General features: G+C 55.1%; 2 protein-coding genes across 9 annotated transcripts in view; one reads left to right on the plus strand and one right to left on the minus strand.

Annotated features, from left to right (window-relative positions):
* The window catches only part of HPSE2 (heparanase 2 (inactive)), a 97,490-nt gene extending 97,157 nt beyond the window's left edge, over positions 1–333 (minus strand). The window contains exon 1 of one of the 2 annotated variants that reach the window (XM_082765330.1): positions 1–333. In XM_082765330.1, coding sequence (XP_082621456.1) covers positions 1–260 — 260 coding nt within the window. In that variant the 5' untranslated portion in view covers positions 261–333. The other variant, XM_082765329.1, reaches the window with a different exon arrangement.
* CNNM1 (cyclin and CBS domain divalent metal cation transport mediator 1) lies at positions 328–27,926 on the plus strand. Of its 7 annotated transcripts, XM_082765328.1 has the most exons (13): positions 10,748–12,578; positions 22,200–22,343; positions 22,706–22,846; positions 23,161–23,330; positions 23,549–23,648; positions 23,784–23,831; positions 24,912–24,974; positions 25,752–25,915; positions 26,026–26,203; positions 26,305–26,415; positions 26,499–26,615; positions 26,785–26,912; positions 27,286–27,926. In XM_082765328.1, the coding sequence occupies exons 1-12, from the start codon at positions 10,820–10,822 to the stop codon at positions 26,862–26,864; spliced, it is 3,075 nt and encodes a 1,024-aa protein (XP_082621454.1). In that variant the 5' UTR covers positions 10,748–10,819; the 3' UTR covers positions 26,865–26,912; positions 27,286–27,926. The 7 variants fall into 7 exon arrangements, with proteins under 7 accessions (XP_082621449.1, XP_082621450.1, XP_082621451.1 ...); XM_082765323.1 differs by lacking the exons at positions 25,752–25,915; positions 26,026–26,203; positions 26,305–26,415; ... (1 more) ...; positions 26,785–26,912; positions 27,286–27,926 and adding exons at positions 328–719; positions 5,749–6,068; positions 7,075–9,163 and having other exon boundaries at positions 10,580–12,578; positions 24,912–25,634; XM_082765326.1 differs by lacking the exons at positions 25,752–25,915; positions 26,026–26,203; positions 26,305–26,415; ... (1 more) ...; positions 26,785–26,912; positions 27,286–27,926 and adding exons at positions 4,441–6,068; positions 7,075–7,305; positions 7,528–9,163 and having other exon boundaries at positions 10,580–12,578; positions 24,912–25,634.
* The last annotated feature ends 11 nt before the right edge of the window (positions 27,927–27,937 follow it).

Here is a 27,937-nt window from a genome sequence, read left to right on the forward strand (position 1 = left end):
CTTAAGAAATCGAGCCAGCCATCATGAATGATGGAGGGGTCCAGCTGCAGGGAGAGGAAATTCTCACTGATTATCCTGACAGGGCTCTTGGTGTTGACATCAAGGAGAATGAGAGTCCTTCCCTTCACACCTGGAGATTTCTCCACCGGCAGCGCTCTCCTGTCCCCGGCCTGGGAGGGCAGCGAGAAGGTGGCCATGAGGGCCAGCCCAGGTGCCATCAGGGCTAAGAGCCCGGGGGGGCAGGAGCTGGGACAGGGCATGCCGGAGAGCAGGAAACCCCTAATTAACTCGCTGTCTGCAGGGGCTCGCTGGTGGCTAATTGTCCTTATCTAAAGTGTGGGGCGCTCTGCCTTTTTTTGCAATGTTTTGGTGCTGGTGGAGGGGAACTCACGCCCCTGACCAGCCTTTCTCGCAGCCGGTGCCAAGACTCCTTGCAGCCAGCACCGCCCCTTTAAGAGATGCAGGCTCCAGACATTTTTAACTTTTTGAAGGTAAGGGGAGGCTCCTGGTTTAACCCCCTCGGCTCGGGGCCCGCCGGCCCGCCAAGACGCCGCCAGCACCGAGCTTTCGCTTTGCCCCGGCTCCGCCGCGCACCGGCGGCCGCTTTCCGCCGCGGGAGCTCCCGGAGCGCGCAGAACCGGGCCGTAGCCGGGACACCGAGACACCGGAGAGCTCGGCACCGGGACCGGAGCGCAGCCGCCCAGCGCTGTAAGCAGGAGGTAAGGCAGCGGCGGCGGACCGGGTAGGGGAGAGGGGAACCGGTCACCCCTAAAGGCACCAGCCGCGGGGAGAGTTCGTGCGGGGCTGCGGCAACCGGGGCCGAGCGCTGCCGGTTTGGAGGGACCCGACGGGCGCGGCGGGAGCCCGGAGCCCCCGTGCTGGAGATCCGGGCTCGGCTCGACCGGCGCACGGATGCCGTGGGGAACCGGGCCCCTGGGAATCGGGCCCCCGGCCGCCCTCTGGACCCGCCGGTGGCCGACCCACGGCAGATGCTCCCGGTGCGGAGACGGCCGAAACTGCAGCGCGGTTCGACGGGACCGCCGATGCTCCCTGCTCCGGTGCCAGCCCGTGCGGGACCGGGGCGGCGGGGCGAGAGCCGCTGCCGAGAACCGGGCCGGAACGGCCCGGGCTCGGTGCGCAGTGGAGGTTTCGGCGCTGGGTGTACCGGGCAGGGGGCTGCCGAGCTGCCCGGGGGGCGATGCCTCATCTCTCGGTGCGCCCGTCCGAAGCGGGCATCCTGCCCTGCCGGCTGCCGGTTCCCGGGCAAGCCCCGGGCTCCCGCACACCGGCAACCGGCAAGCTTCGGGCCGCGTAACGCGCCCTACCTGGGCCTTTCGCCGCCGGCGTGGTTCACGGGGCCCCGGTGCCGCGGAGAGGGGCCGGGCCCGGTGCGGGTCGCACGGAGCTCCCGGTGCCGTCGGGGCCCCGCGCCCCCGGGGATGGGGCGCCCGCAGCTGGAGCCCGCAGCACCATCTGCTGGTCACGGGCCCGGCCCGGGGGAGCCGGCACCCACCTGCGGCCACCCCTGCGCCGGGGGGTCCGGAGGTGGCAGGGCCGAGCGGTGCGAGGGCACCGGGCACACACGGCTGCCTGCTCCCGGTGTCCCGGGCCCCGGGGAAAAAACAGCCGGGGGCGACCACGGAGGAAGCACGGAGTGCCCGTGCGCTGAGAAGTAGCGGGGGGAAGGATGAAGCATCCCCCCACGCACCCCGTTCCCCGGCAGGAAGCTCCGCTGGGGCTTAACGGGAAATGCACAAAATGGGATTTGTCGTGGAACGGCCCCGTGAACGCGGCCGGGCTCCAAAACAGCCCGGGAGAGGCCTCCGGGCACGCACACGGTGACAAAAAGCAGCAAAGGGTGCCCCGGCGCCAGGCGCGGAGCAGCGGGGACTCGAGCGCTATAGAAGTAAGAGGATCCGGGGGAAAGGGCTGTGCAATTTCAGCTGTGCAAAGCCCTGGCATCCCGGGACAGGAAGAAGGCAATTTAAGCTTGGAAATTTGTGTTCGTCTGCAAACAACTTCAGTTTTCAATAGCACTTAACCGACCCGGGACATGGAGCCTCCAGAAGTTGCTCGGTTTTGGGGTCACCGCCAAGGAGGGACACGAGTTTCTGAACCATCGCCTTGCGCTTCCTTGTTTTTAATCTTTCGGTTTGTTTGTTTATCTTGTTTTGGTTTTCCGTATTATCAAAAGACATCAGCAAAGCTCCGGTGGCATTTGTTGGTCAAATAAGCACTGCAGTTGCAGGCCGAAATTTCGTGTCCTGCCTCCTGGTAAGCACGGCTCTGTTTTAAAACGAAACGCGAACCCGTTATGCAGCGAAGGACAAGAAAGAAAACAATTTACCCCGCTTAACCTTTTCCCTTACAAACAAACCGCTTCGGAGGGGAAACGTGTTTACTCCGAAGCGTCCCCCGCACTTACTCCCCGCTCGGAACGCAAGCTGCGGATGCTGGGAAGTGGTTTATCTGCGGGGCCGGCCCCGCCGGCACGGAGCAGCAGAGCACACAAAGCCAGCGGCTGCCAGCGGCTCGCACACCGCCCGGGGGCTCGCCGTCGAAGCCCTCCCGACGCCGCTCACCTGCGGCCGGCGGAGGCACGGGCAGCCGGGAGCCCACCGGGAGCCCTCCGGGAGCCCACCGGGAGCCCGCAGCCGGGGCAGCCCCGGCTACCGGCGAGGGAGGAGGCTCGGTTGTTCCTCCGGTAGCCCGGGAGGGAGGGAGGGCGGCTCGGCTGGCGGCGGAGGGGCTCGGGCTCGAAGCGCTGCTCCTTTCTTGGATTACGGTAATTGCTTTAGAAAGCCTGGCTAGCATTAAAAAAAATAAATAAATACAACCCTATCTATAAAGATTTACTCGCGGTTTTGGCCATTTGGAAATACATTTCTCAATTTTCCATCTACTCTGAACTTGCTGTTTTTAATCTCCAGAATAGTCATTGGGAAAGAAAACTGTGGGAGGAGAAGCATTTCTATAAAGAGTTTAACCAAAGCACATTAAATATTTTCCCAACATCACCAAATAAACAACAATTCTCCAGCTCCCAATAAACTATTTAAAGCATGTCATATCATCTCTTCTGCTCTTGCCAATGTACTTTCCTTCTAATTTATAAGCCGATTAGAGCAGGGGCCTGTCTTTTTGTGTATATTTGCAAAATGTCTGGCACCCTTTCAGTCAGTCACAGCTCACAAACACTTAAATGTGCATTTAACGTTGTTATCATAGGTAGTTACTGCATTTTTTTTTCCTCACTTTTCCACAGCTACTGCCTGAGAAAGTGCTTGTTGTAAATGATCTGGTCAGTTGCTGAAGGCTTTCTGCAAAGGAAACCTCTTTGGATTTCAGGGCTGATACAGACAGAAAAAAAAAATAAATAAAAAGGAAAAAAAAAATAAAGAAGAAAAATTAAACCGGGATCTCTGGCTGTATACATCGACCCAAAAGAAAATAGGAAAACCTCCTTAGGAGGAACATTTTTAGCTCGCTAGAAAATAAACGTCTGCTCATAAATGATGAAAGTTATTATCATCAGAGGATGTGCTGTACCAAACAAACCTCCATTAGGCTAGGAAGAATAAAAACAAGCTAGACAGCCTTTTTTAAAAAAAATCATCATGTCTTTGATTCCCAAGATATCAGCCACGTCTGTTTCTGTAGTGCTGTCAAGTAAACCTGAGTTATGGATGCTCTAAAAGAAGCCAGCAAGGAGAAAATTCAGCTAGTGAAAGTAAAGAACGGGATCCATAGATAATTTACCAAAATATCTTTTCTTTTCAGACTCTTAAATGCCTGCCCTGTACCATGGCCTGACTTACTTGTTTTCCCCAGACAATTTCTGAGAACAGCAAGGACAATGAATGTGGTCATCAGACCCCGTAACAGCACAGCAGATTCTTTTTATTGAGGTTTTTGCTCTTTCTGCACCGCTGTGTCCATCATTTTCACCACAAGAGCCTTAATGTCTGGAATGCAACCTCCTAAAATTACCAGTGCCCAAAGGTGGGTGCTGCACAGCCTGAACTCCACTGCTGAAACAATTTTCTAGCGTGTTGATGTATCATGTCTAACCTGAGCGAGCAGGCAGAAGACAATTGCTTGATTTAATGCAGTATCTGTGCATTACTCTTTAATGGAGGTGTTCTGTGAAGTTCTGTAACAAGCAAAAACATCTGTCTGGGCTAAGACGAGTGGCTGGCTAGGGAGCTGAGCGACGGCACAGGGAAAGCAAGCCTACTGAGAGAGCTTCCTCCTTCCATAAGTGCAAAAGGCAAAGCATCAATCAAAACCCACCACCTGGGCAGGAAAAGCACATTTGGCAATGCCATCTTTTTGCGTTTTGCCAAATCTAGCCACAGCACAGTTAATTAGTGACTCAGTAGCTGCCTAATTAAGAGCCCCATAAAAATAAAATTAAAAAAAAAAAAAAAAAGGACAGGAACCAAAAAGAGGCACCAGTGCACGGGCTCTCCCTGGCTGGGGTACACAGATGCCACAGAAAGATGCATGAGATACAAAAGGACTGAAGTTGGATTTTAGGCAGCTGCTGCTGAAGTCTTTTTTTTTTTTTTTCTTGATTTCTAACTTTATTCCCAGTTCTGTGAACAGCTTGGTACCATGTTCCCTGCTAGAATAAATTGTTTTTATTCTTTTCCTTCATCTGCCTAATTTGATGCATGGTTTCAGGAATACTCTGGCAAGCCCAGGGTACCTCAGCCCTGCAGATCTGTCTCCGGAGAGAACGAGCAAGCTCCCAAAGTGTCTGACTTCCAACAGGTGTTCCGAGGATCCTGAAAGCTGAGATGCACCAACTGCACAAAGCTGTGAGAACTGCTCTGGAGGTGGTGGAACCAGGTGCTGTCCGGGCCCAGCAGCCAGAAATCCCTTTTGCCCAGTGCCTCTTCAGCAAGGAGGAAAAAACAAAACAAAACGAAACAAAACAAAACAAAAAAAAGGAAAAAAAAAAGTGGGTAATGACTGGGAATATCTTCTCCACAAGTAACACTGCCTTTTGGCAGAAGATGCCCTTTAGACCCATGAATATCCCTGTGCTAATCAATGGCTGGGTCCGAATTAGCTTTTGTCTTTCATATCTTGAGTAGAAGCAAATGTGGCAGCAATTCGTCACAGCCAAGCAGATAGAGGACAAACACAATAGGAGACCCGTAGCTCTGCAGCACTCCAAAGATCACAATAGCCTCATAAACATTTTCCTCAAACTGAGCCCAGCCCCGAGGAGCAGAGAAATGGGTAGAATTATCCTCATTTCACATCCTCATGTGAAAGAAAAAGAGGAGAATACGCCAATTTAACAAGCCTGAGAATGAACACAAGCAAGTATTTGTCCCACCATCTGTGAGGAGATGATAGAGGTGAAGGAAGAGGGAATACAGGGGGGATGGTAGAAGTTCACAGAGACCTTATATTTTTCTGGAGAGATGCTTCACATTCCAGCAGCAAAAATGAAGGAAGCGGACATGAGGAGTAGATCAGAGAGGGGAAATAGGAAGATGGATGAAGTGCAAGGCTGGAGGAGCAAACAAGTCAATTACAAAAAAGAGGAAGGGGCTGTGTGCAGAGACCAACGAGGAGAAGGAGCTCAGAGGAAGAAACAGCAGCCAAAACACTCTCCAGTCAGAGGCACTGCTGGGGTCAGGGAGGCAGAAACAATCAGAATCTGTCAGGTAATTATAAAATTGTAAAGCTCTGTCCTCTGTGTCTGTCTGATTATGACATCTCTGCCACCAGAGTCTGCAGCTCTGTCAGGACAACTGAACACTGCCCTGCTACAGAGATGGGAAAAATCAGCTGTGTCAAAGCTCCAAACTGGTGGTCTGCAAAGGGAAAACAGAAGAAAAGTGTGGAACTCATGGCTAGAGAGCAAGAGAAGGAGCCACTGAGAACTACGGGTTGTGACTGAAAAGCACATAAGTAGAAGAAGGAGAAGCAAAGTGAAATGCTGGCAGTGTAGAAGCAGTGGATGCCCAGGAAGAACCCAGGAGATGAAGAGGATCAGATGGGAAAAATGAGCACCACAGAACAAGGACGGAAGGCCAGCAGGTGCTGAGGTATGCTAAGGGAGCCATGAGAAAATGGGCTGATGCTGGATAGACCTCAGACTGACCCTCTGTTTCCATTCTCCAGTGAAAGCTCTAAAATAAATCCAGAAAAAGGAATAATTTCAACATACAAATTTCAAAACCAACAGTTAAGTTCCTGACCTACTCCTCTTTAAGGTGGTGGTGGAGAGAGGAAGGTCTGCAAGCATCACATGTCAGGCTGAAATACATAATCTGGAGGATCTTTTTGGGGTTATCCAGCCATGCAAGAGCATGGTCTGCCTGCACCTTCACGTGGTTCTGGTACAAACCCATCCTTCCCACTGACCACCAACAACCACATAGTTCCTTCTCCCATCTTAGGAGCAAGGGGACAGGAGAAAAAAGTTGCACAATGACAAAGAGAAATGAGAAGTATTTTCACAGCCTTTGAGGCAACACAGCCTCACCTCAGCACTGTTTCAATGCTGGCAGGTCTGCAGAAACAAGGGGGAAGGTTGCAGGGGGGGTGCGGTGTCCCTAGCACAGTAACCTCTCAGCTAGAAACAATTGCAAGGAAAGAGCACGTATCCAGGCATCTCCTTTGTCCTTTCTACCAGGATCTGGGTGTTGTATCATTTCTTCTCTCTCCAGTTTCCCTTCTGTTAGCCCTTTAGTAACAGCAACATGGCGAAAGCTAAAAATAAAGCAATATAAGCAATATAATAGGCATGCAATTGCATGTCTATTTGCTTTGAAAAAATGATGCTTTATTTCCTGTACAATGGAAAGTACAGTTTGATGTTACAACTATTGGGTTTTGACTGAATGCAGAAATTTGACTTGAACAATGACATTTCCCCCTGTATTTAGTATTACCATATGTCCCTGATTATATATTTAAGTTGCCGAAATGAATTAAATTTCATGGCTTCCCCAAGTTAGATTCTCTTGGAGTGGACTGTCTTTAACTATTAACCAAAATACTTGGAAAACACTTTAAATCAAAACAGCAGACCTTTTGGTATCATTTCAGGGGAAAATTGGTTATCGCAAACCAAGCGCTTAACATGTCAACATCCAGAAGGCTGGGTACAGCTCTGCAGGCCTGCAGTAACCATGTCCAGGACACAGAGAAAAGGAGTTAATTCAACACCACAGCCTCAGAAAGAGGAAAAAATTGGAGCTCCTTTGCCTGGGGTCTTATTCCTTCTGCTTCAGAAGTTATCATATATCCCACGTCTCAGTGCTTGTTTCACTTACTTGGGTAAAGTATCTTCTCTCGGCTGGCTGCAGAGCATTAGTGACAATCATGTTGCAGACATGTTCCATGAGAAGCCAGCTCTGTGCTTGCTAGTTTTCTTCCCACTTTCTGTGGGGGGAAGTAAAAAAAAAAAAAAAAAAAAGGAAAAAAAAATCCAGCCTTTCTTTACTCCTTCTGTTTCCCATCACGATTTGGAATTGCTAACATTTCTATCCCCACCAGCAGTCCCCCAGTGGCTCCTCGCCCCTTTCTGGAGGACCAGCGGACACCAGACCCCCTGGGCTCTCCTCCACCAGGAAGGAAGCGAATTGCAGCCCGCAGCCTCTGGGACTCTGACTTCAGACCTCAAAGTCAAGTTGATCTGAAGGGGCTTTACCAAACTCCCCATATCCATGCTTCCCTCCTCCTCCCGGACCCGCACTGTCAGAGCTGGAGGAGGACAGCTGTGATCAGGGGTATCCCCACAGGCAGGGGTCGTGGACCTTGAGAGCTGCGGCACAGAAGCTGCAGAGGGAGAAGGTCATTATTGCTAATTGAACAGCAATGTCACAACAGAGAACAGGTAAAAGGAGGAGACTGTAGTGTTCGAAGAAAACGAGGGCAGCCACATGGTGCTCACCGAAGGACTCAAGAGGCAGGATGCAGCCAGGACAGGCCTCAGTGAGAGCCTTGGAAATTCATGTCATACTTTGCCAAAGACTCAATCAATTGAGCATGTGCTAAAGCTCAGTTTGTTTTGTCTTATTTTGAGCTTTGGAAGATATTTCCTATCTTGAATCATTGAACATGCTCCAGCCACACACCTGCAACTTCTGGAGTGCATCCTCTCGGCGAGAGGCTGGCTAGCACGTCGTCACTTATGCAGGTCAAATCCTACTGAAAGCACATCAGACCACAGCTTTCGCACCAGTTTACTTTTACATGGAGCACATGTAAGCTAACATCTGGCAGGAACACAACTATGTCCTGAGCTAGATGCAGCTCATCGCAACAGATGGTGTGTTTGAGACTGCAGGACCAGGGCAGCTTTGCCCCGAACCGAGCATTCTTTCTCCTCCACATCTTTGCACAGAGTTGAGCTCTTGCCACAAAAGTTTTGCAGTCCCCTTGCCTCCTAGGCTGCTCCAGACCGTATGTAAAACCCAGCCTGCAGGTCACTGCCTGGTCCAAGCTCCAGGATTATTTTGCTCCCGCAGAGGCATCTCATTGCATGAAGCAGGATCCTGGCACGACTATACCGTGCATTGGTGTAATGTGAGGTTAGCAATACTCAGAAGCAGCTGCCACAGACAGTGCTGCCAGTGAAGGAGGAAACTACCTCGCCAACACACACGGTAGCTCTGCCAACACACACACAAGCAGTCTTGGTAGTTAACGATCTAACAAGTTGCATCTGCTGCCCGCTTGGGGGCAAAGGATGGAGCAGTTACCAAAGAGCAGCCTCCAGTGCCACTTCTTCGAGCCTGAGAGTTTCATCCTAAAGGGAGAAACGTACGGAAGAGAAAACCTGACAGCGCACATGGAAAATACAAGACGTGACCAACCGCCTCTGCAGCCTTACAGAGTTACTGCCCGAGACTTTTCGTCCCAGGGTTATTTTGCCAGTAGAAGCACGGAGAGAGATTGCCACCTTGTGGTTCCTCCTCCCGCAGTGCCACGGCTCCGTGCGCTCGCCCAGAGCAGCGGTGTGCATCCTGCCGCCTGAGGATCTCCGGCGACCAGGGTACTACGGACAAGAGCGCTTCCCAAGCACCTACTTAACTAAAGAAAAGGAACCCCGCAGTTCGCAGCCTTCAGTTCCTACACTGGGAAATCCCTCGGGAATCTGCAGGTTAATAAGGATGAGTAACCACTGACACAGGTACCTAGCTTCCAAACGCTGACACAAAGCGCTGACAGGGGTGCACAAAACCAGATTGTCTTTATGATATTCTCAGCATAAGGTTTTTGGACATTTCAGGGCTGGTGACAGCCTGCTGTTGCAAAAATATGGGGTAGTGTCAGACAACGGTTCCCACATGGCCATGATAGGGACGGAGCAGCCATGTGCTCACCCCCAGCACTCGCACACAGAAAGGCAGGAGCAGACTGAACTTCTCCCTGTCCCTTTGGGTACTGTTTAGGGCAATTTATGAGATCTGTTCCTTGGGTGGTACAAGTTCAGCCCAGGGGAAGGTCTGGTAAAGGAGGTTACGAGTTAACCTCTGGAAGTCATGCCCGAGTAGAGCACCAGACGGTGCTCCTCCACTGGAGCTAGGGAGGTAGAAAGGGAAAACCAGCAAGAGCTCGTGAAACAGCACAGAGCCCCCATGAAATCCCAGGGAATTAATCAATTTGGGGAAAAAAAATAAAAAATAAATTAGCTGCCTCTTATGCAGAGGGGGAGAGTTTCTCCCAACACAGCAAGGAGCACAGGTCTCCCAGGTAGCTCCTCATGCCTGTGTGCCTGCTGACATAGTGACGCACAAAGTGGCCCATTTTCATGGGTGTGAGGAGGAGGCAGCGCTGTTAAATGTCAGCACTGATTCACCCCACCAGCCACCTCCTATAAATCCCTCACTCGGCCCTGCCCAGCTAAGGCAGGGCTGTCTGGCTCTGCCTGAAGGCAGAGGGGCTGGTGGTGGGGCTGCAGGGCAGGTCCATGGCAGCAAAAGCCTCTTGTGGCTCCAAGGGGGGTCCCCAGCACTGACGTGCTAATGTCACACAGTCTCTGCTCCAGTCTCACTCCTGGCACCAGGAACATGGGCAATGTCTCTTGCAGGTGGTCTGGGCTTCAGCTTCTCCATCAGACCTAGAGCAGGGTGTGGAAGGATGCAGGCTGTGTCTTGGGTCACTGTGGATCTGGGTGCCTTCCCTGGAACGACAGAGTGGGGAGGAATAATAATGAATAATAATAATTTGGGGGGAACTCCATGATGTTTTCTGACTAGCTTCTTGCTTTGCCATTAGTGAGCCTGTCAGAGATGTAAGCAAAAGACTCTTTCCAGTTCCTGAGCCTCTGCTTCAAGGCTGTCCTGGGTGGTGGTCCAGGGAAGACACAACAGTTCCAGCACTAGGTGACTTGTTAGCAAGAGTTAATACCCCTTAAGTAAATGGGGGGGGGGATATTCAGCACATACTTCTGAAGCTGATAAATCACTTTTGCATACCACACTCTCCATCAGGTCTAGGCACGAGAATAATGTCTGTTCCAGAGCAATACATTTGTTTCCTAGCAAGACCACAAACTTAAAGCTGTTCTCCCATTAAAAACCAATAATAACGATGCCTCCCACAGGAAGAAGAGAGATGAAAGCTGAAAAGCAAGACGCTCGGGCCTCAGCAGACCGCAGGGGGAGGCCGGCTGCGAATCCCTCGGCAAGGCCACCGTGCTCTCCTGAGGACACTGAGCCGCTGAGCACCGGGGGGGCGCAGCCAGCCCCCAGCCCCGCACCAGCCGGCTCCCCCGGCTCCGGGAGCGGGGCTGCGCTCCGGGGCATCCCCGGTACAGCCGGGCCAGGGGCCGCCCGCAGCGGGGATGGCTGAGCGGGGGGCTGCCGGTGCCAACCTCCCCGTGCCACGCGTGGGCTCCGCGCAGCGCGGCTCCTCCCGCCGGCTCCCGGTCGCACGTGGCGCGGCGGCTGCCCGCCCCCCGGCCCACGTGTGCCGCGCCGCGCCGCGCCGTGCCGCGCCGTGCCGCGCCGTGCCGTGCCGCGCCGGCTCCCCGCTGCAGTCCCGGTGCGGCGGCGGGCGCTGCGGCATGGCGGCGGCGGGCCCGGGGCGCGGCGGCGGCTGGGGCCGGAGCCGTGGCGCCGTGCTGCTGCTCTTCTTCTCGCTGTCGCCGCGGCCGCCGGCCGGGGCCGCCTGGCTGCTGGGGCTGCGGCCCGAGGACACGGCGCCGGGCCGGGTGTCCCTGGAGGGCGGCGCGGTGCAGGCGGCCGAGGGCAGCCGCTTCTTGCTGCGCCTCTACTTCCAGCCGCCCCCCGAGGGCAACGGCAGCCGCGGGCCGGCGGGCGAGCGGGAGCCGCGGCTGGTCTTCATCGAGGAGGCGGCGGCGGCGCCGGGGGGCAAGGCGGCGGCGGGGGCGGCGGCGGCGGGGGGGGCGCGGGGCCCGGCGGAGCGGTGCCGGGAGCGCAGCGCCTGGGCCTCGGACGTGGAGGTGGTGGGGCCGCTGCGCTCGGGGGGCGCGGCGGGCTCGGCGCTGGCCGAGGTGCGGGTGCGGGAGCCCCGCAAGGGCGAGGCGGCGGCGGCGGCGCCGGGCGGGCGGCTCTTCTCGCTGTGCGCCTGGGACGGGCGCGCCTGGGCGCACCACGGGGCGGCGGGGGGCTTCTTGCTGCGGGTACGGCCGGCAGCCCCCGCGCTGGGCGCCTGGCTGCTGCCGCTGCCCGAGGCCGGCTGGCTGCGGGCGCTGGGCGCCCTGCTGCTGCTGGGGCTGTCGGCGCTGTTCAGCGGGCTGCGGCTGTCGCTGCTGTCGCTGGACCCGCTGGAGCTCCGCGTCCTGCGCAACAGCGGCTCGGCCGCCGAGCGGGAGCAGGCGCGGCGGGTGCAGGCGGTGCGCGGCGGCGGCGGCACCTACCTGCTGTGCACGCTGCTGCTGGGCCAGGCCGGGGCCAACGCGGCGCTGGCCGGCTGGCTCTGCGCCTCGCTGCCCGGCGGAGGGCCGGCGGCGACGGCCGGAGGGCCGCGGGGAGCGCCCTGGCTGCCGGTGCTGCTGTGCGCCGCCGCCGTCTTCCTGGGCGGCGAGGTGCTGCCCTACTCGGTGTGCTCGCGGCACGGGCTGGCCATCGCGTCGCGCACCCTGTGCCTCACCCGGCTGCTGATGCTGGCCGCCTTCCCCCTCTGCTACCCGCTCAGCCGGCTGCTGGACTGGGCGCTGCGGCAGGAGCTGAGCGTCTTCTCCACGCGGGAGCGGCTGCTGGAGACGCTGCGCGCCGCCGGCCCCCACGGCGACCTGGTGCGGGAGGAGTTGGCCATGGTGCAGGGCGCGCTGGAGCTGCGCACCAAGGTGGTGGAGGACGTGCTGACGCCGCTGGCCGACTGCTTCATGCTCCGTGCCGACGCCGTGCTCGACTTCGCCACCGTCTCCGAGATCCTCCGCTCCGGCTACACCCGCATCCCCGTCTACGAGGGCGACCGGCGCGACAACATCGTCGACCTGCTCTTCGTCAAGGACCTGGCCTTCGTCGACCCCGACGACTGCACCCCGCTGCAGACCGTCACCCGCTTCTACCGCCGCCCGCTCCACTGCGTCTTCAACGACACGCGCCTCGACACGCTGCTCGAGGAGTTTAAGAAGGGTGAGGCTCAGCCCTGCACCACCTCTGCACCCCCCATGGTCCCTGATCAGCAGCCCTCCATGGCCCACCCTGCATCACCTCGTGGTGGGACCTGGCAGGTACCGGGGATGCTGGGGGGAGTCGGGCCCTGCATGTGCTGCTGTGGCGGTGACCTTGGTGTCCCCTGGGGAACCAGCCCCTGGGTGGATGGATGGAGGGCCTGCGGTGCTGGCCATGCCTGAGATAATGGATACTGTCAGAACCTTCAGCCCCAGAGGCTGCTGTCCCACAGGTGAGGCTGGCTCGCAGGGCCTGATGTCACAGCAGGGCTGGCATGGGGCACAGCACCTGCCCTGCATCTCTGCCTGGGCAGGGCAGCACTCACTGCTCTCGTCTGCATGGGGGAGTTTGTGGCAGGAGATTGCATCTCATTACTCAGCTCTCACATTTTCAGCTTAGCAGTGAGAAGCAGGTCTAGAAAGTATTTCCATGCAAGTAGTTAAAAGGAGGAAAAAAAAAAAGCCTAAACCCTTAGAACAAGCTCTACTTTCTTTGCAGCTGCGATGCTATTAATAATGCAGCAGCTGCCAGCAGCTCCAGCGGAGGCTGAGAGTTGTGTTTCATTAACCCTACCTTGAGAATACACACAGCACGCATTTTCTTTTCCCCACTGGGAATTGTGAAGCACTTTGCTGCGTGATGTTCGGTACGTCATACCACGGTGCGTGAACCTTTAAGAAATGGCTGCAGCAGTGACATCCTGCGTTATGTAATGCACGATACACTCGGCTCCCCGGCTGCCTGTGGCCTCTCTGCTGCAAGCAGAGCTGATCATGTGAGAAGGGCCAATCTGGTCCATCCCAGATACAGAAGAGCCTCTCTGTGAGTCATCCCCATGCTAGTTTTTGGAGCTAGGGGTCACTGGGGGATAGGATGTTTCCTGCACACTGGGAAAATCATCAGCTACATGCAGGTCAGCATCCTCTCCGGAGATGCACAGCATCACCCCCAGCACCGAGAAGGATTGCAGGGAGAGGAGTGTTGTGTGGCACAAAACACCCAACCTCTCTGCCCCGCAGCATAACTGGGGACTCCCAATGTGGTGCAAACCAGCAAACCCCTGTTTTTAATAACAAGGCTGAGAGCAAAAGCATTAAGATTGCTCTCTGGGTTCAACCTTGATGTGTTGCAGGAACTCCCCCCAATACCTCTCTTAACACAACCAGCAGTGTCTCCTCCTCCCAATTCCTCACGTGCCTTGCAATTCTTTCTTAACTCTGTTTTCCTGCATGATGCTACAATGTCACTGAAGTTCATGTGAGATCCCTACTGCCTCTGCCTTGCCTAGAGAGTCAGCTGTTACCGAAGATATCAGACGAGGTGGGCAGAGTCTCCTCATCAGCTTCCCCTGCACTTTATCTGATTTCCTTTGATGTATCCAAATACTTTTCCTTCCAGATTTGTTTTACAGCCCGGTACCCTATGGATCAATAGATCTATATAAATGGACTTGTGGTTGCTCAGTTCCCTGCCCTTTGCTTATCCTCCTTCCCCCTCCTCCTCTTAGCTGAAGATGTTTTGTGTGTGTCACTCCCTCAAGTGGCAGGCGCACTAACAAGCCTTGCTACCAGCCTTCCGCTGCCCCCTACTAGCCTTCATCCCAAATGAAGATTTTCCAGCCTTCTCCAGCCTTGCTCCATTAAACTCTCAGTATTTGGTTCGGGTTCTTCCTCCCCTACATCTGTTTGCCATCATGGTCTTCTGGGGCATTTTGCTACAGCACTCATGTAGAGCTGTCCCTAGAACTTCTTTCTGTTCCAATCTCATTTCTCCTTGTGTTTCTTTAAATCACATGACTGAAAAGTCTTGCTTTTGGCCTTACAACCTAACTCAGCTTGGTGTTTAGCAATTCCAGTTCTTCCCCCATGTCTTCTTATCCCTGGGTGTTGCTGTTCTCTTCCAATTAATCTTTCTGCTATTTGCAGACCTCCTGTTTACCCCCAGTACCTCATATTTGTAGATGTCCACCCCCAGCCACCCCTAGCTCAGGCCTGAACCTCTCCTAAACTCTCATTTCCCAGTTCTCAGCACAGGCTCCTGCTTCAGCTCCTGCTCCACCACAGATGTTCGCTCCCAGCTGCCTCCAGTCACATCCACTGCTGTCTCAGGCCAGTTCACTTGACTATTTAATTTCGAAAATAAAGATTTCCCATTTGTAATTAAGAATCTTAATCACTGTCTCATTTTCTGTGTCCATGTGAATTGTGTTGAAATATCTCACTTGATCCAATCGAGATTGCCTTCCCTGGCCAGGTCTGCTGTGACACCTCTAATTAGCGAGCAGGTTCGTTGCTTGTTGGCTCAGTGAGTGGTTAATGAAGGCATTCATCACTTCACACATCCAAGGTGTCAGCAGGACAGCAACTGCTCCCACTGATAAGGCCCGGTCTCTTTCTAGGAAATTAAAGTCTCCACTAATGATGGGCATTGCTAACCAGGTCCCCAGGTTCGTGACAAACTTCTAGAGCGACCCTTCTAGATTTCTTTTCCTTCTCCCGTGATTAACACTTTTGGTATCCTTTATTTCTTTGGGTTATCGCAGTGTTTATACAAAATACCCATCACGTTTTGTATCTTTCTTTCCTCGATAGCAGTATATACTTCAGGATCTGCGTCTCGCTAGTGATTAATGTTCTGCCACATGCACTGTGCCTATAATGTCATTTTTTGCATAATGCGTAAGTAACATTCAATTTCACTGCCTGAGCTCCTTGCCATAGTACACAAACATTTGTTCTTACAGGAAATGTCAGAGTATGATTAAATACAGCACTTTGTGACTCTTGCTTACACCTCCGTTAGCACTTTCCCTTTTCTCTCTCCCCTCCTACTCTCTGCTATCATGCTGCATTAGCCTTGTTTACCTGATGCATTTTTCTCTCACTGTGCTATCCTAGCTATGAAGATTATCAGTTTTCTCCCCCTTTCTAGTTTTCAAACAGGGTTTGAGGTTTTCCTATATTAGTTTCTAATTAGTATACTAGATTAGTATGCCCACAGATAACTGTGTTTGAGCTCAATTCCCTTCAGATGCGCTGATGTCTGCCTCAAGTTTCACCCACACACAGCAGAGTCCCAGAGTCCCCCTTTTTCCCGAGCAGGGCTTGGGGCAGGTGCAATTACCCTGCCATGGGGCTGGGGAAGGGCACTTCTGGCCTTTGGAGCATCCAATTTCCAAAAACGTGTAAACCAGATAAAAACAGCAGCACACACTTCAGTAGTACCTGAGGAGCTGGTGTGGTTGCAGTGCCCAAGAGCAGCTGTGAGCTCCTGCCCCATCACAGCAGAGATGTGGCCAAACCCTTCCCACCTGCTCTTTCACAAGCTTGCTCCTGGCATCCTTTGATGCCTGCCTCCTGGAGAAGGATGGTTAAACTGGGGGCACTGGTGGGAACTGGGACAAACCCAGAGAAGGTTGCAAACAGCAGCAGAGGGGAGAGCTGGCCTGCGAGAGGAACAGCTTGGGCTTCAACTCGCAGCCTGAGAGAACAGGTCAGCTGCTAAAGCTGTGTTGGAAAATGGCATTACAGCAGCGTGGGGCAGCTCCAGCTGATGGCAGGAAATGCTTGCGGTTTTGGCTTGATCTCCTCAGTCATCTCAGAGTACCTGGCTTTATTCTAGGCTCACAGGAGGAGTTACCTCATACACCAGGAAAATTGCCTCACCATATTTAACAAAGTAAGGCAAGGTAGAGGGGCAGGTGAGGTCCCAGTAAGATAAACTTCACCTGAGGAGAATTGAGCTAGGAGGAAAGGTTTATGCACACATTCAGTGTGAAATGCTGCAGGCAATGCAATGCAGTCTGCTTCCCCTCCACCCCCAGAAGATAACCAAAGCAATGCATGGTGCACCTCCAGCCCTGTGGTCTCTGGTGTAACTCCACGGGGAGCACTTCCCTGAGGTGCACTGCCTTGTTCCCTGTGTGCCTTTGGGAAGTCACGGTCTCTGCCTATTAAGTCATTTATGGATTCTGCTGGCACATTTCCTGGGGGTATTTCTATATTCAGAAGTGGTACCTTTCAGCAAATAACCTTCCCTTGTCAGAGGAACGGCGGAAATTTGCTCTTACAGTCATCTTTCTACAGTAGGCCAGAGACTGAGATGCAACTCAAATTATTCTTCAGTGGTTTGGTGTCTTTTAAAAGACACTAAAAGACAGTTCTCCAAAAGCAAGCTTCCTGGCTTAGCAGGGAAAACAGCCTGTTCTGTCAAGGACAATTTTGCCCTAGGGTCTGGCTTTGCTCTTAAAAAACAATCCACAGCCTCTATTATTAATAGATTTCCACAAATCGAACGTAGCTGGAAGAGGTGCTGTGCTCAGGCTTGCCAGGAGTGGGGACCGGTCCCATTTCAGCTGCTTTTCTTACTGCCCTCCTCCTGAGCCCACAGTCACCACGAGCACAAATCTGGCCTGAGCTTTAAACCAACCTGTAGGAGATTTTTGCGAGTGGGACTGTTGCTGTCTCGGACATCCTGGTGGGATGAAGCCCTACCCTCTGCAGCCAGTTGTACGAGCTGAGGAGCCCGTTGTCATCCAGGACCCGTCCCATCCACGTGCACTGAGCAGCGATCGCCAGGCTGGGAGTGGGTGAGGTGCTGATACACAAAAGATGGTTTCAATGACTCACGCTGCGTCTCTGCCTGAAACATTACTTCAGTTTTCCCCAAAACACCATGCAAAGTCTCATTGTGTGAAATGCTGTGCTGCTACACCCCGCCCTAGCAAACCCGAAACCAGTTTGCCCTGGGGAGGCATCCAGCAGGGCCAGAGGGGAGCTGTGTCCTCGGGAGAGGCACCCAGCTGCCCAATGCCCTCTGGGCCTCTTGGGAGCTGTGGGAAAGAATGAAGTGTTCCATGCTACAGACACCATGGAAAACAGTTTTGCAATCAGCCTTTTGGAAATGTTTGGGTTTTTAGCTTGAGTCTTAACACCCTTGTACGCTTCCCTAGCTGCAAGGAACATGCAAGAAAAGCATTTGTGGACAGGCAGATTGAGAGCCAGGAGGCCAGAGCCCTCTTGTACAGCAGATGGAAGATGAGACTCCGTGTCTGGTCTAATCTCCCTCTTACCCTCCTCATCTGTTTTGTCAGCCATAAGCCATCAACTACTCCAAATAGCTTATGTCCCCTCTTTCCCCCAGTTTTTCTTAGGATTAGGAAAAGCACCACAGCGGAGTTTGAGAAAGGCTTTTGTACTCCAACAAAGACAGAAGCAAGCAGATGAAATTCTCATCCCTGAGGAAGTCTGGATTAGGTTAGGATTCGTGGTTTTCCCCTTTTATAGGGCTGATTCCCCACAGAGCCAGGCACCCTGCAGCCCTGCTGGGCATCTCCCTGGTGCTTAGGTGCAGACACGCGTTGCCTCGTGGAGCAGCTCCTCAGACATGTAGCTTTATACTCGATGCAGGAGCCTGGTGACACAAGAGCACTCTCACTCAAAGTTTTCAGCTCAGAGTCCCCAGTTAGTTCAGATACAAGTCTGCAGAGAGGCACAGAGCTGCTGGCAGCACCCCCAGCCTAGAGAAGAGCTCTGATGAGAAGCACACGGAGAGCAGATTTTAGTTGCATTGTAGTTGTTTCTTGAATCCAATTCACTTAGCAATTACTATTCTTTTGCTTTCCATTTTGTAGCTGTAAATTATTTGTGGCTTGTGCCTGTACCTTGATTTCATTGGAACAGCTTTAGACTTCACAGTAAAATTCACAAAAATAAATTTCGTACTCAGAGCGCTCATCACGTGGAACAAGAGACATGACTGAAGCATCTTCAACATTCCTCTGGCAGAGCACCTACATAAAGAAATGATAAGGAAGTAGTGTGGGCTATATTTGCAGCCAACAGCACTTTCTTTCCCACAGGCAGAGGCATTTCCATGTGTTCAGACTGTATTCTCCCGTTGGGGAGGATGCTTTGAGGTGGATCTATGAGCCCAAGGTCATTTAGGTACCAGCAAAACCCAAGGCTCCTAAAAATGGGTATAAAAGCTTTATATATCTGTTCGGATACTTGCTCCTTCCGGAAGCTTTCAGCTCTTTATATTAGCTCTGCAATTTTGCGTTTTGAGGCATTAACTTTTCAGAGAAGCTGTTGTTTGAGAAGAGCAGATTTCGTGTGGCTCATAAAGAATTCAGCACAGTTGTATCCCGTGCTGAGCAGACACTTAATCACCTATAGACTTCCTGTGTGAGAGCAGTCCTGCCGAGGCCACTGGAGCTATTCACACAAGTAAAGTTAATTGTCCGTTTGTTCGAGCATTTGCCAAGCCAAGGCTTTGATTCTCAAGAGTTTCCCAGTGCTTTCTTGCAGCAGTGATCTCCCTGTAAAATTTGCATGTGACAGCCTGCTAGCGGTGGAACAGCTCGCCCTTATAACTCATTTCGCTGGAGCTATCAAGCAACAATTACAAAAGCACAGTTTTTGGAATCAGTTTTACAGATCTTAAAGCTGGTTTAGATCAAGTTTCTTGTTTTGTTTAAGTGATTTATCGCTCTTCATTGTGCTCCCACTGCAGCCGACCTGCAGGGTGGTGCTGGAGAAGAGACTGCCACCCTCTGCTGTCCTCAGCTGCATCCCCATACCACCCTCCTTCCCTCAGACACATCTTTCACCTCAAAACATGACCCAACTTCTGCCCTCATACCTGCTCCAACAGCCACTGCCTGTCCTCTGGCCAAGCACAGCAGCCCACAGCCAGGCAAACACCCCCACATGTAGCAGCACCCCCAGCCAGAGTGCTGGCACACCTTGCTGCCCTCCTGAAAGGACTTTTAAAAAAGCGATGAGAGGAGATGCAGAACCTAGCAGGTGTGGGGGCAGCAGTTAGAAAGTGGTATCGGGGTCCTCGGGGGGGAATCAGAGGCTAGGTGGGTGCAGCTAGAAGCAGTGAGAAGTGCTCCCGTCTGGCTGGGAGGGAGGTGTGGGTCATTTTTGTGATACCAGCATCAGCTGGCTGGGCAGGGGCTGAGAGCAGGGCTCTCCTTGTGGGGCAGGAGCAGCCACAGGAGTTGCAGCCATTTTCCACTTCTGGGTACCTGCTCTGCTTCTAGTGTGGGTGTTAGCCGGGAAACCTAAACCAGAGGGTTTATAGCATGGCTCTGAGTGTTTATTTTCTGTGAAAATAAAGAACCCTTGAGCACTCTAACAGCCCTCCTGGCTCTGCCCCCAGTGTGGTGAAGCCCTGGGTCTCCTCCCAGCACGGTGGTGCCAGGTTATTTCTAAATAATCTGATTTGCTGCTCTGTGAGCGTGGGGCTGGGATCACATTTCTCTGTGGCCGCCCTAGAGTAAATTACAGTGTCGATGTAGGTGTTTGGCCAAAAAAAGAATTGCCTCCATTACTCTCTGACTGCCTTTAAGTAGCACCTAAGCTTTTTGTAAGGGTTTGGTGGTTTTGGGTTGCATGTAAATGTCATTAACAACAAGCTTTTGGCCAAAAGAAATAACTTTTCCCCTCTCCTCGCTCACCCGCGGACTTGTAGGAGACCAGATGGCCCCAGTGTTTGGGAGTGGGTTTTGGCAAAGGAGTCATTTTCAAAAGTTGGACTTTGCTGAGATGAAACGTAGCTGTTGCTGCTGTGCTGCAGCCAACTCTGCTTCTTTTTGCTTTTTAAGTCTCGAGTCGAGTTGCTTTATTACCCGCCACACAGACAACGTGCACAAACCCTTGTGTGAGGTGAGGGAAATAGCCTGGCTAGCAGAACGTACCAAATTCTCAGTGCCCCGAGGCTATTGATTTGTTTTGTAAAATGCATCTCCAGCTTTATGGGAAGAACAACAGTGCTACTTGTGGTGATGTTATGTTCTCATTTCTAATTCTGTAGGCGTGGGAGGCAGCGAGCTGCTCTCTGAAATCTTGCAATAAAAGCTTGGTATGAGGAGGAGGGAATTTATACTGTGGAAAATGCCCAAGCTTTTTTTCTGTGAGAAATGTATAGTGCTGATCTTCGTCTGAGAAATAGCGTTTGCTCGCCTCGGATCCAGGGCAGGGTTGTTTGAAGGTCGCATGTTCCCCAGAAGGACGCGTTTGGTGGGGCTCCAGGCTGCCCTGGATGCAGAAGTCACCAGCGGGTGAGGAGGAACCTCTGCAGTAGGCAGGAGCCCACCCACATTGCATTCCTGTACCCAGATAGTGGTCCTGTCCCCTGGCCCAGGTGTAAATGGGAGAAGCAGATGCAGAGGTACAAGGGAAGTGCTCCCCTTTCAGGTAACCATTGCTGCTCAAGGAGCTCAGCTCTGCATCTCTGGGGGGAAAAAGGATGTTTTCAGCATTCCCAAGGGCCCTGCAGTGCCCATGGGAGCGGTAGCTTTGTGCAGGGCTAGCACCAGGGAAACAGAGAAGAAACAGAGGGGAAATTGTTGGATGTGGTACTGATGAAGGACATTTTTAGTGTTTTCAGGAAAAGAAGAGGTCCAGAACCTGTGCGCACTGCTGCAATGTATGGGAGCCACAGTGAGTAGAGCTGGCAGGTCTGAGGTGACATCTGAGCTGGAAACCCAGGAGTCGTGCAGGGCTTGGGAGTTGGGTTCTAGTCAGGCTGTTGAGCAGGAGCATAAATCAGAACAGACAATAAGGGAAGGGAGAAGTTGAACGAGTCAAAACTGCTTACAGAGAGCAGAGCTGGACATGTGAAAGCAGATAGTGATGTTTAAAGTATGCCAAAAGCAAGAAGCCTGAGAATGTGTCAGCACAGCTGCCAGCTTACTGAGGGCAAGCGAGGAAGCTGAAATTGTGATTGAGAAACATGGTGGCTTCTGAGCAGGAGCCACCATCCCTGCAGCTGAAGGCAGGTCCTGCTCCTGGCCTGTGTAAGGTAACGGGGTGCTGTCAGGGCAGGGTTTGGAAAAGACGTTCAGCTGCAAGCCAATTGCTTGAAAAGGGCTCAGCCTCCCCATCCAGATGGTTCACCCAAGAGTTCGGCAGGAGCCGAGCTGAAAGCTGCAAACAAACATATGCATTTCTGCATTAAAACCAGCTGCTGTTCAGCTGAGCTGGAGGCTTTGCCTGCGTTTTAAGAAAAACTTTCGGATCGGTCCAGACAGTGATGGATAGAAAGATGAGGGGGAGCTGTTCCTGGCAATTTGGTAGGAAAGATAATTAACAACAGAATGAGAAAACACCAGGAGGACGAGGGAAACCAGTAGAGCCCAAGGACACGCTCACCTTTCTGTCGGAGGACACTGTCTCCTTCCTCAATTAGAGCTGTCTTGTGCCAGCGAGGCAGTGGGTAAGCAAGATGCAGCTGGCACAACGTACGCACAAGAGGCTGCCAAAGAGCTAAACAGGGGGTTTTGCTCATTAAAGAAGGCAAGCAGCCCCAAAGAAGAGCTGGGCAGACTACTGCGACACCCCCAAGGCATCAGCCTGACAGTGGCTGATGGCTCCTTCTTCTTCTTCTCCTCCTTCTCCGGGGTTAGCACAGCCGGGGTGGGTTTGGGTGATGGGAACTGCTTCAAGGTGTGGCTGTGCACCCCACCCAGCCCTGTCCTGCCAGCCCACGGTGCTGGGGATACTTCACATGGGGTGGGGGTCTCAGTGCTCTCCCCCGGGGTGGGGGTCTCACTGCTCTGCTCTCCCACCGCAGGGAAGTCCCACCTGGCCATCGTGCAGCGAGTGAACAACGAAGGGGAAGGAGACCCGTTCTACGAGGTGATGGGCATTGTCACCCTGGAGGATGTCATTGAGGAGATCATCAAGTCCGAGATCCTGGATGAGACGGATCTGTACAGTTAGTGTCCCAGAGCAGCTACTGTGGTGGTGGGAGCCCACAGACAGATATATGGGAAGGAAATGGGCCAGAGCAAATTGTGGTCCTTCCCCAGAGCACTTAATGGGCATGGTGGGAAAGACGAGAATGATGGAGAGATGCCAGTCAAATGCTAGGGAGTCTTGAGTGCTTGAGACAGACCAACATCAGACTCATGCCCGAGACAGAAGTGTGTTTCACCAGGGAGCTGCTCCTGGGGCCGTGATGCCCAGCACTATTTGTCCACCCCACTGCTGCCCCAGCCCCACCACAGCATGAGCAAGACGAGCTCTGCACGTGGGTGCTGCTGGCCTCTGGGGGTAACTTCCACTCTTTGCCCACAGCGGACAACCGCAAAAAGGAGCGTGTGCCCCACCGGGGCCGCAAACCCCAGGACTTCTCCATCTTCAGGCTCTCGGACAGCGAGATGAAGGTGAAGATCTCCCCCCAGCTCCTCCTGGCTACACATCGGTTCATGGCGACAGGTACCTTGCCCCAGGGGATATGCGTGACACAATGCGCAGCAGTGGGTGTTTGGGGTCCTGCATCTCCCTGCAGCAGGACCAGGCACCCCTGAGCTGGTCCTCATTTGAGCTTCCCACCACCAGCAACAATTCCTGCTTGCCTGGTCCACCCCAGGCTTCTCTCTGCCCTGCCAGCACGGTCTGTGTCTGGCTCCCCTGTGCAGGGGGGTGCTGGTGCTGTGGGGAGGGGGCTGCTCAGCTCTGTGGGTGGCAAGTTCCCAGCACCCCACAAAGTCCTGGCCCCGCTGAGCCAGCCTGTGGTGCCTCCCCTGCAGAAGTGGAGCCCTTCAAGTCCCCCTACCTCTCCGAGAAGATCCTGCTGCGGCTCCTCAAGCACCCCAACGTCATCCAGGAGCTCAAGTACGACCGTAAGAACAAGAAGGCTGCCGAGCATTACCTCTACCAGCGCAACCGCCCTGTCGACTACTTTGTTCTCATCCTGCAGGTGCGGGGGCAGAGGGGCCGGGGAGCCCCCTGCTGCGTGGTGGCACGGGGTGGCCCATCTCGCCTTGCTCTTGGCTGCTTCTGCAGCAGGGCTGGCTCTGGGGTTTGTAAAGGATGCAGAAATTCCCGTCTTCTTGTAGGGTGGCAGGGACCCCACAGTGGGGCAGTGGGTGCGGGCATGGGGGGCCCCGTCTGAGCACGTTTCCCTCCTCCTTCCAGGGAAAAGTGGAGGTGGAGGTTGGCAAGGAAGGGCTGCGGTTTGAGAACGGGGCGTTCACCTACTACGGCGTCCCTGCCATCATGGCCATCGTCTCCTCGGGTAAGGGCTCCGTGGGCCCCCTCCAGCCCTGCCCTCGCTTCCATGGCTGGGAGATGGAGCTGGACGTGGCTACGGGGTGGGATAGTACATGGGACCCCTCCTCTGCGACTCATGCGCCTTCAACTCTCATTTCAGATAGCGACGTGCGGAAAGTGGGCAGCCTGGCTGGGTCCTCCTTCCTGCGTAGGTATTTGGGAGAGGCTGGGGCTCCCACACCTCTCCGGCTGGAGGGGCGATGGGCTCGCACCCCAAAACAGCAGCTCTGGCTCTGCTGCGGGGTCAGAACTCGCTGAATTCAGACTGATGGGAGGTGCAGGGAGGGAGCACTTGTACCTGGCACAGGACATGAGCATGGTTCTTGTGTGTGCCCTGAGCCAGGAGGCAGGGGCAGAGGCATGGGTGTGCAGAGCTTGCACCAAACCCCACAGAAACGTGAGCGTGAGTAGCGGGTTACAACAGGGAATGCGGACATGAACCCTTCAGCATTTAACCACTTGTTATTAATTAACCCTGGTTACGTAACCTTTTTATTGCCTGGCTATCTTTGGTGTCAGCGGCCAGGGCAGGCGTGAGGCGAGAGCTGGCCTGGACCAGGGGCACAGCACGGGAGGGTTGGGCACCGAGTGCCGGTGTTATCGCCCCGACCTTTGCTCCCTGCTGGCTGAGGTTGCTCTGTCAGCGCCTGGTGCTGTTGCCACTGTTTGGACATTTATTTGCAGGCAATTTGGGACCAGGGGAGGACACAGCCAGGCGTTACTGGGGGAGGAGCAGGAGATCAGAAGGAGGAGGCTGTGGGGCAACCTTTCTGTGGATTTTGGCTTGGAAGTAGCTGAAAACTATTTGGCAGAGGGCTGCCAGAGTGTTGCAGCCCTGCTCTGAGCCCAGTCAGTGGAGGACAGGCAGCGTGCAGGGTGCCAGCATGGGGCTTCTGGGCAGAAGATGCTTTCTGCCTCCTCTGTGGCTCCAGGGGGATCTGTAACCATGCAGAAAGAGCCTGGCAGGAGCTGGTCCCGCCTAGCCTTACCTTGTTCACAGCACTGGGGTCTGTGTCCCTCCCGGTGTCCCTGTTCTCAGGGCCAGCGAGTGCCTCCCCCCAGAACAGCCCCAGGGGGTGTAAGGAGTGGGAGCTGAGAGGGTGAGGGGAGCCCAGCCTGGGGCTGCTGGCACAATTCTCATCCTCATTTTTCCTCTTGGCCTGTCCCTCTCCTTACCACCTCCTTGTGCCTTGCCTGCCCCGTCCTTCCCCCCACCCGTCTCTTGCAGTGCCTGTCTCGGTGTCCCGTACCTTCGCCTTCAGCAGAGGGGACTCCCTGGCTGGCTCACCAGGTAATGGTGCATGGCTCAGGGAAGGGGTCCCTGCGTGTGCCAGGCCCTCCCGAGCTCCCGGTGACCCTGCAGCACCCCACAGCGGGCAGCCCAGGGGCACGGGGAGCTGCACGGGTGCCTCACCCCCCTCTGCCCATGAAGAAAGGGATGGGGGCAACTGGGAGCCAGAGGTGGCTTGTTTTTTTTTTTGTTGTTTTGTTTTGTTTTTTTTGCTGGGCGGTTTCCATAAGTTTAAATTCCTGCACGTGCTGCTTGTGCTGAGTTTTCTGGCTGCTTGCTGCTGCTGACCGCGGTTACGCACAGCTCTGCGTGCACGCTGCCCTGCTCGGCTTGCTTTCCGGGAAGCCAGGTAATAGAAGGGCGTTCCAGCAGCACAGTCAGCACAAAAAATGGTGACATTGCCCGTGCAAGGAACAAGCTGCCTTTGTTCCCTAATAAATCACCGGCCAGACAAAATCCATCACGCTGCGTGTCAGAGGCCATCGGTCAACGTGAGTGACGGGCCAGCTGGCCTCTGCAGCCCTGCTCCCATCGGGTAGGACACCCTGCACCGGGGACACGTGCCTGCCTGCCTGCCGGTGGGGTGGCCCCAGGAGCACAGCGCCCTGGTGTGCAGAGGACAGAGAGGACCCCCATGAGGGCTTCCTCCAAGGGGGATGAGCCAAAGGGCACAGCCTCTGGAGGTGACAGGGATCCCCTGGCCCCACTCCAGCAGCAGAAGCCTGCTCGGCAGCACAATGTTTTCCTCTCATCCTTTCTCGCCCCGGCCCTCCCTAGTGAACCGGTCACCCTCGCGGTGCAGTGGGCTCAACCGCTCCGAGTCCCCAAATCGGGAGCACAATGACTACGGGGGCAGCACCACGCAGCTCTACAGCAGCAGCAACAACATCTACACTCCCGACTACTCCGTGCACATCCTCTGCGATGTCCAGTTTGTCAAGGTACGGCTGGGCTGGGCTGGGCTGTCCCACCCCAGCCCTTCCTGCATCCCTGGGAGCATCTTGGTGCCTGCAGAACCAGCTGAGCCACGAGCGTGTCTCTGTGTGCCCAGGTCACCCGGCAGCAGTACCAGAACGCACTGGTGGCCAGCCGCATGGACAGCTCGCCCCAGTCCCCCGACATGGAGGCCTTCGACAGGGACTCAACCAAGGCTTCGACTGCTCGGGGCACCCCGCAGACACCCAAGGAGGATGCTACCGCCCTCCTGAACGAGAGGAACAGCATCATGTGTGAGTCACCCCACGGACACCCCTTGCCTGCCACGTGTGCTTGTGCCCCCATCCCTGCCACCATGCCACCCCGCAGCCTCACCAGCCCCGTGACCCCGCAGGCAGCCGGCCCGAGGGGCAGCGCAGTCCCAGCGAGTCTGTGTGCCTGCGCATGGAGGCCATCCCCTTCATCCAGGAGGAGCTGCCTGAGCACGAGGACAGCAAGCAGCAGGGTGAGTCCGTTCAGGGGCAGAGCCCGGGGGTGGCGAGGCCATGTGCTGCCCCAGGGCGCTGCAGCCAGGCTGGGCTCTTGCAGACAGAGAGTGCTGCGGCACCGGGCTGGAGGCAGAGTCCCCGGGCAGGGAGGCTGGGACCGGCTCCTCTCCCAGCAGCAATGAGGAGACCCTGGGCAAGAGGCTGCTGAGATCGCTGAGTGAGTGACCGACCGGGGAGGGAGCGCCCCGGGGTGCTCAGCGCCCTTCTGCCCAGGTCTGAAGCGCGTAGGGCTCACCCCCCCAACCCCCTGCACCCCTGTCCCTGAGCACCCTCGCCCCCAGCCCTGGGGCACCCCCACCCCAGCCCCCTTGGTGCCACTGCTGCAGGTGGGCGCAGGCAGCGCCAGTCTCCGGAAGGTGAGAAGGTGCCAGAGGAAAGCTCCAACCTCGCCCCGCTCATCACCTGAGCAGCAGCGTGGCCGGAGCACGGTGCTGGAGGCCCACGTGGACCAGAGGTAAGAGCTTGGCCATCCTTCTGGTATTCCTCCCCCAGCAAGGGGCAGGGTGCTTGGTTTTAAGAGTGAGAAAATCAAGTTTGCTGTTGTTGAAGCAATGTGGGTTGGAGGGCTGCAGAAAGACCCACTCAGAGCTGACATGGGTAAGGGCAGCCCCATGCAGGCACATGCAGCTGGGGGCTGGAGCAGGGGCTGGGCACGCAGCAACAGGGTCCAACCACCCTCAGGGATGGAGCAGAGGTTGGGGAGAGAGCAGAACCCCCAACTTGTGTATTTTCACAGATAGGAACGTGTCTGCATCCATGCCACTGAGCTCGGTTGGGGTGCCGCAGGACCGAGTGGCATCAGGGCAGGCTGTCCGTGTGTCTTCCAGGTCTGCAGCATGGGGGTCTCCCGCCGCGAGGCTCACGTCCAACAGCAGCAGGTCTGCACTCGCTCGCTGCCCACCCGCCTGCCCGCGCCGCCCCTCCCTGCAGGCCCCATCCCCAGGCGAGAAAGGATGAGCCCCTGGGGGAGCTGAACCACCCAGGCGGCAGGGACCAGCTCACAGCAGCCCCGGGGCCCTTGCCCAGCTGCTGCCTGGTAGCATCTGGTCCCGAGGAAGAGGTGGAGGAAGGAAAAGGGGAGAAGCGTTCCCTGCGGCAGCGCAGGGAGGGGCGGCCCGACCCGAACTGCCCTCAGCATCATTGCCCATCCCCATCCCCGCGAGGCCTGGAGCCCCTCGGTGCCGGGTGCTGCACGGACGTGGTCTCCGCCATCAGGAGAAGATGCTTTTGGGGGGGTGCCACGTGCAGCTCAGGGCCCCAGGACACGTTCGTGCCGTGCCCGGCGCCACGCACATCGCAGCACACGCTGACCATCGCCGCAGCCCTCCCCGGGGGGGGACGGCCGCTCCACGCCGCGCTCACCCGTCCTCCCCGTGAGGGAGGCTCGGGCCGAGCCCCCAGGGGGCACAGGCCAGGCCGTAGTTTTTGTAGAAGCTGACTGCAACGGGGATATCAGCATTAAAGGTGATTTCTCCCCGA

This window comes from Aythya marila (assembly GCF_965140915.1).
Source record: "Aythya marila genome assembly, chromosome: 7".
NCBI classification, from domain to species: domain Eukaryota; kingdom Metazoa; phylum Chordata; class Aves; order Anseriformes; family Anatidae; genus Aythya; species Aythya marila.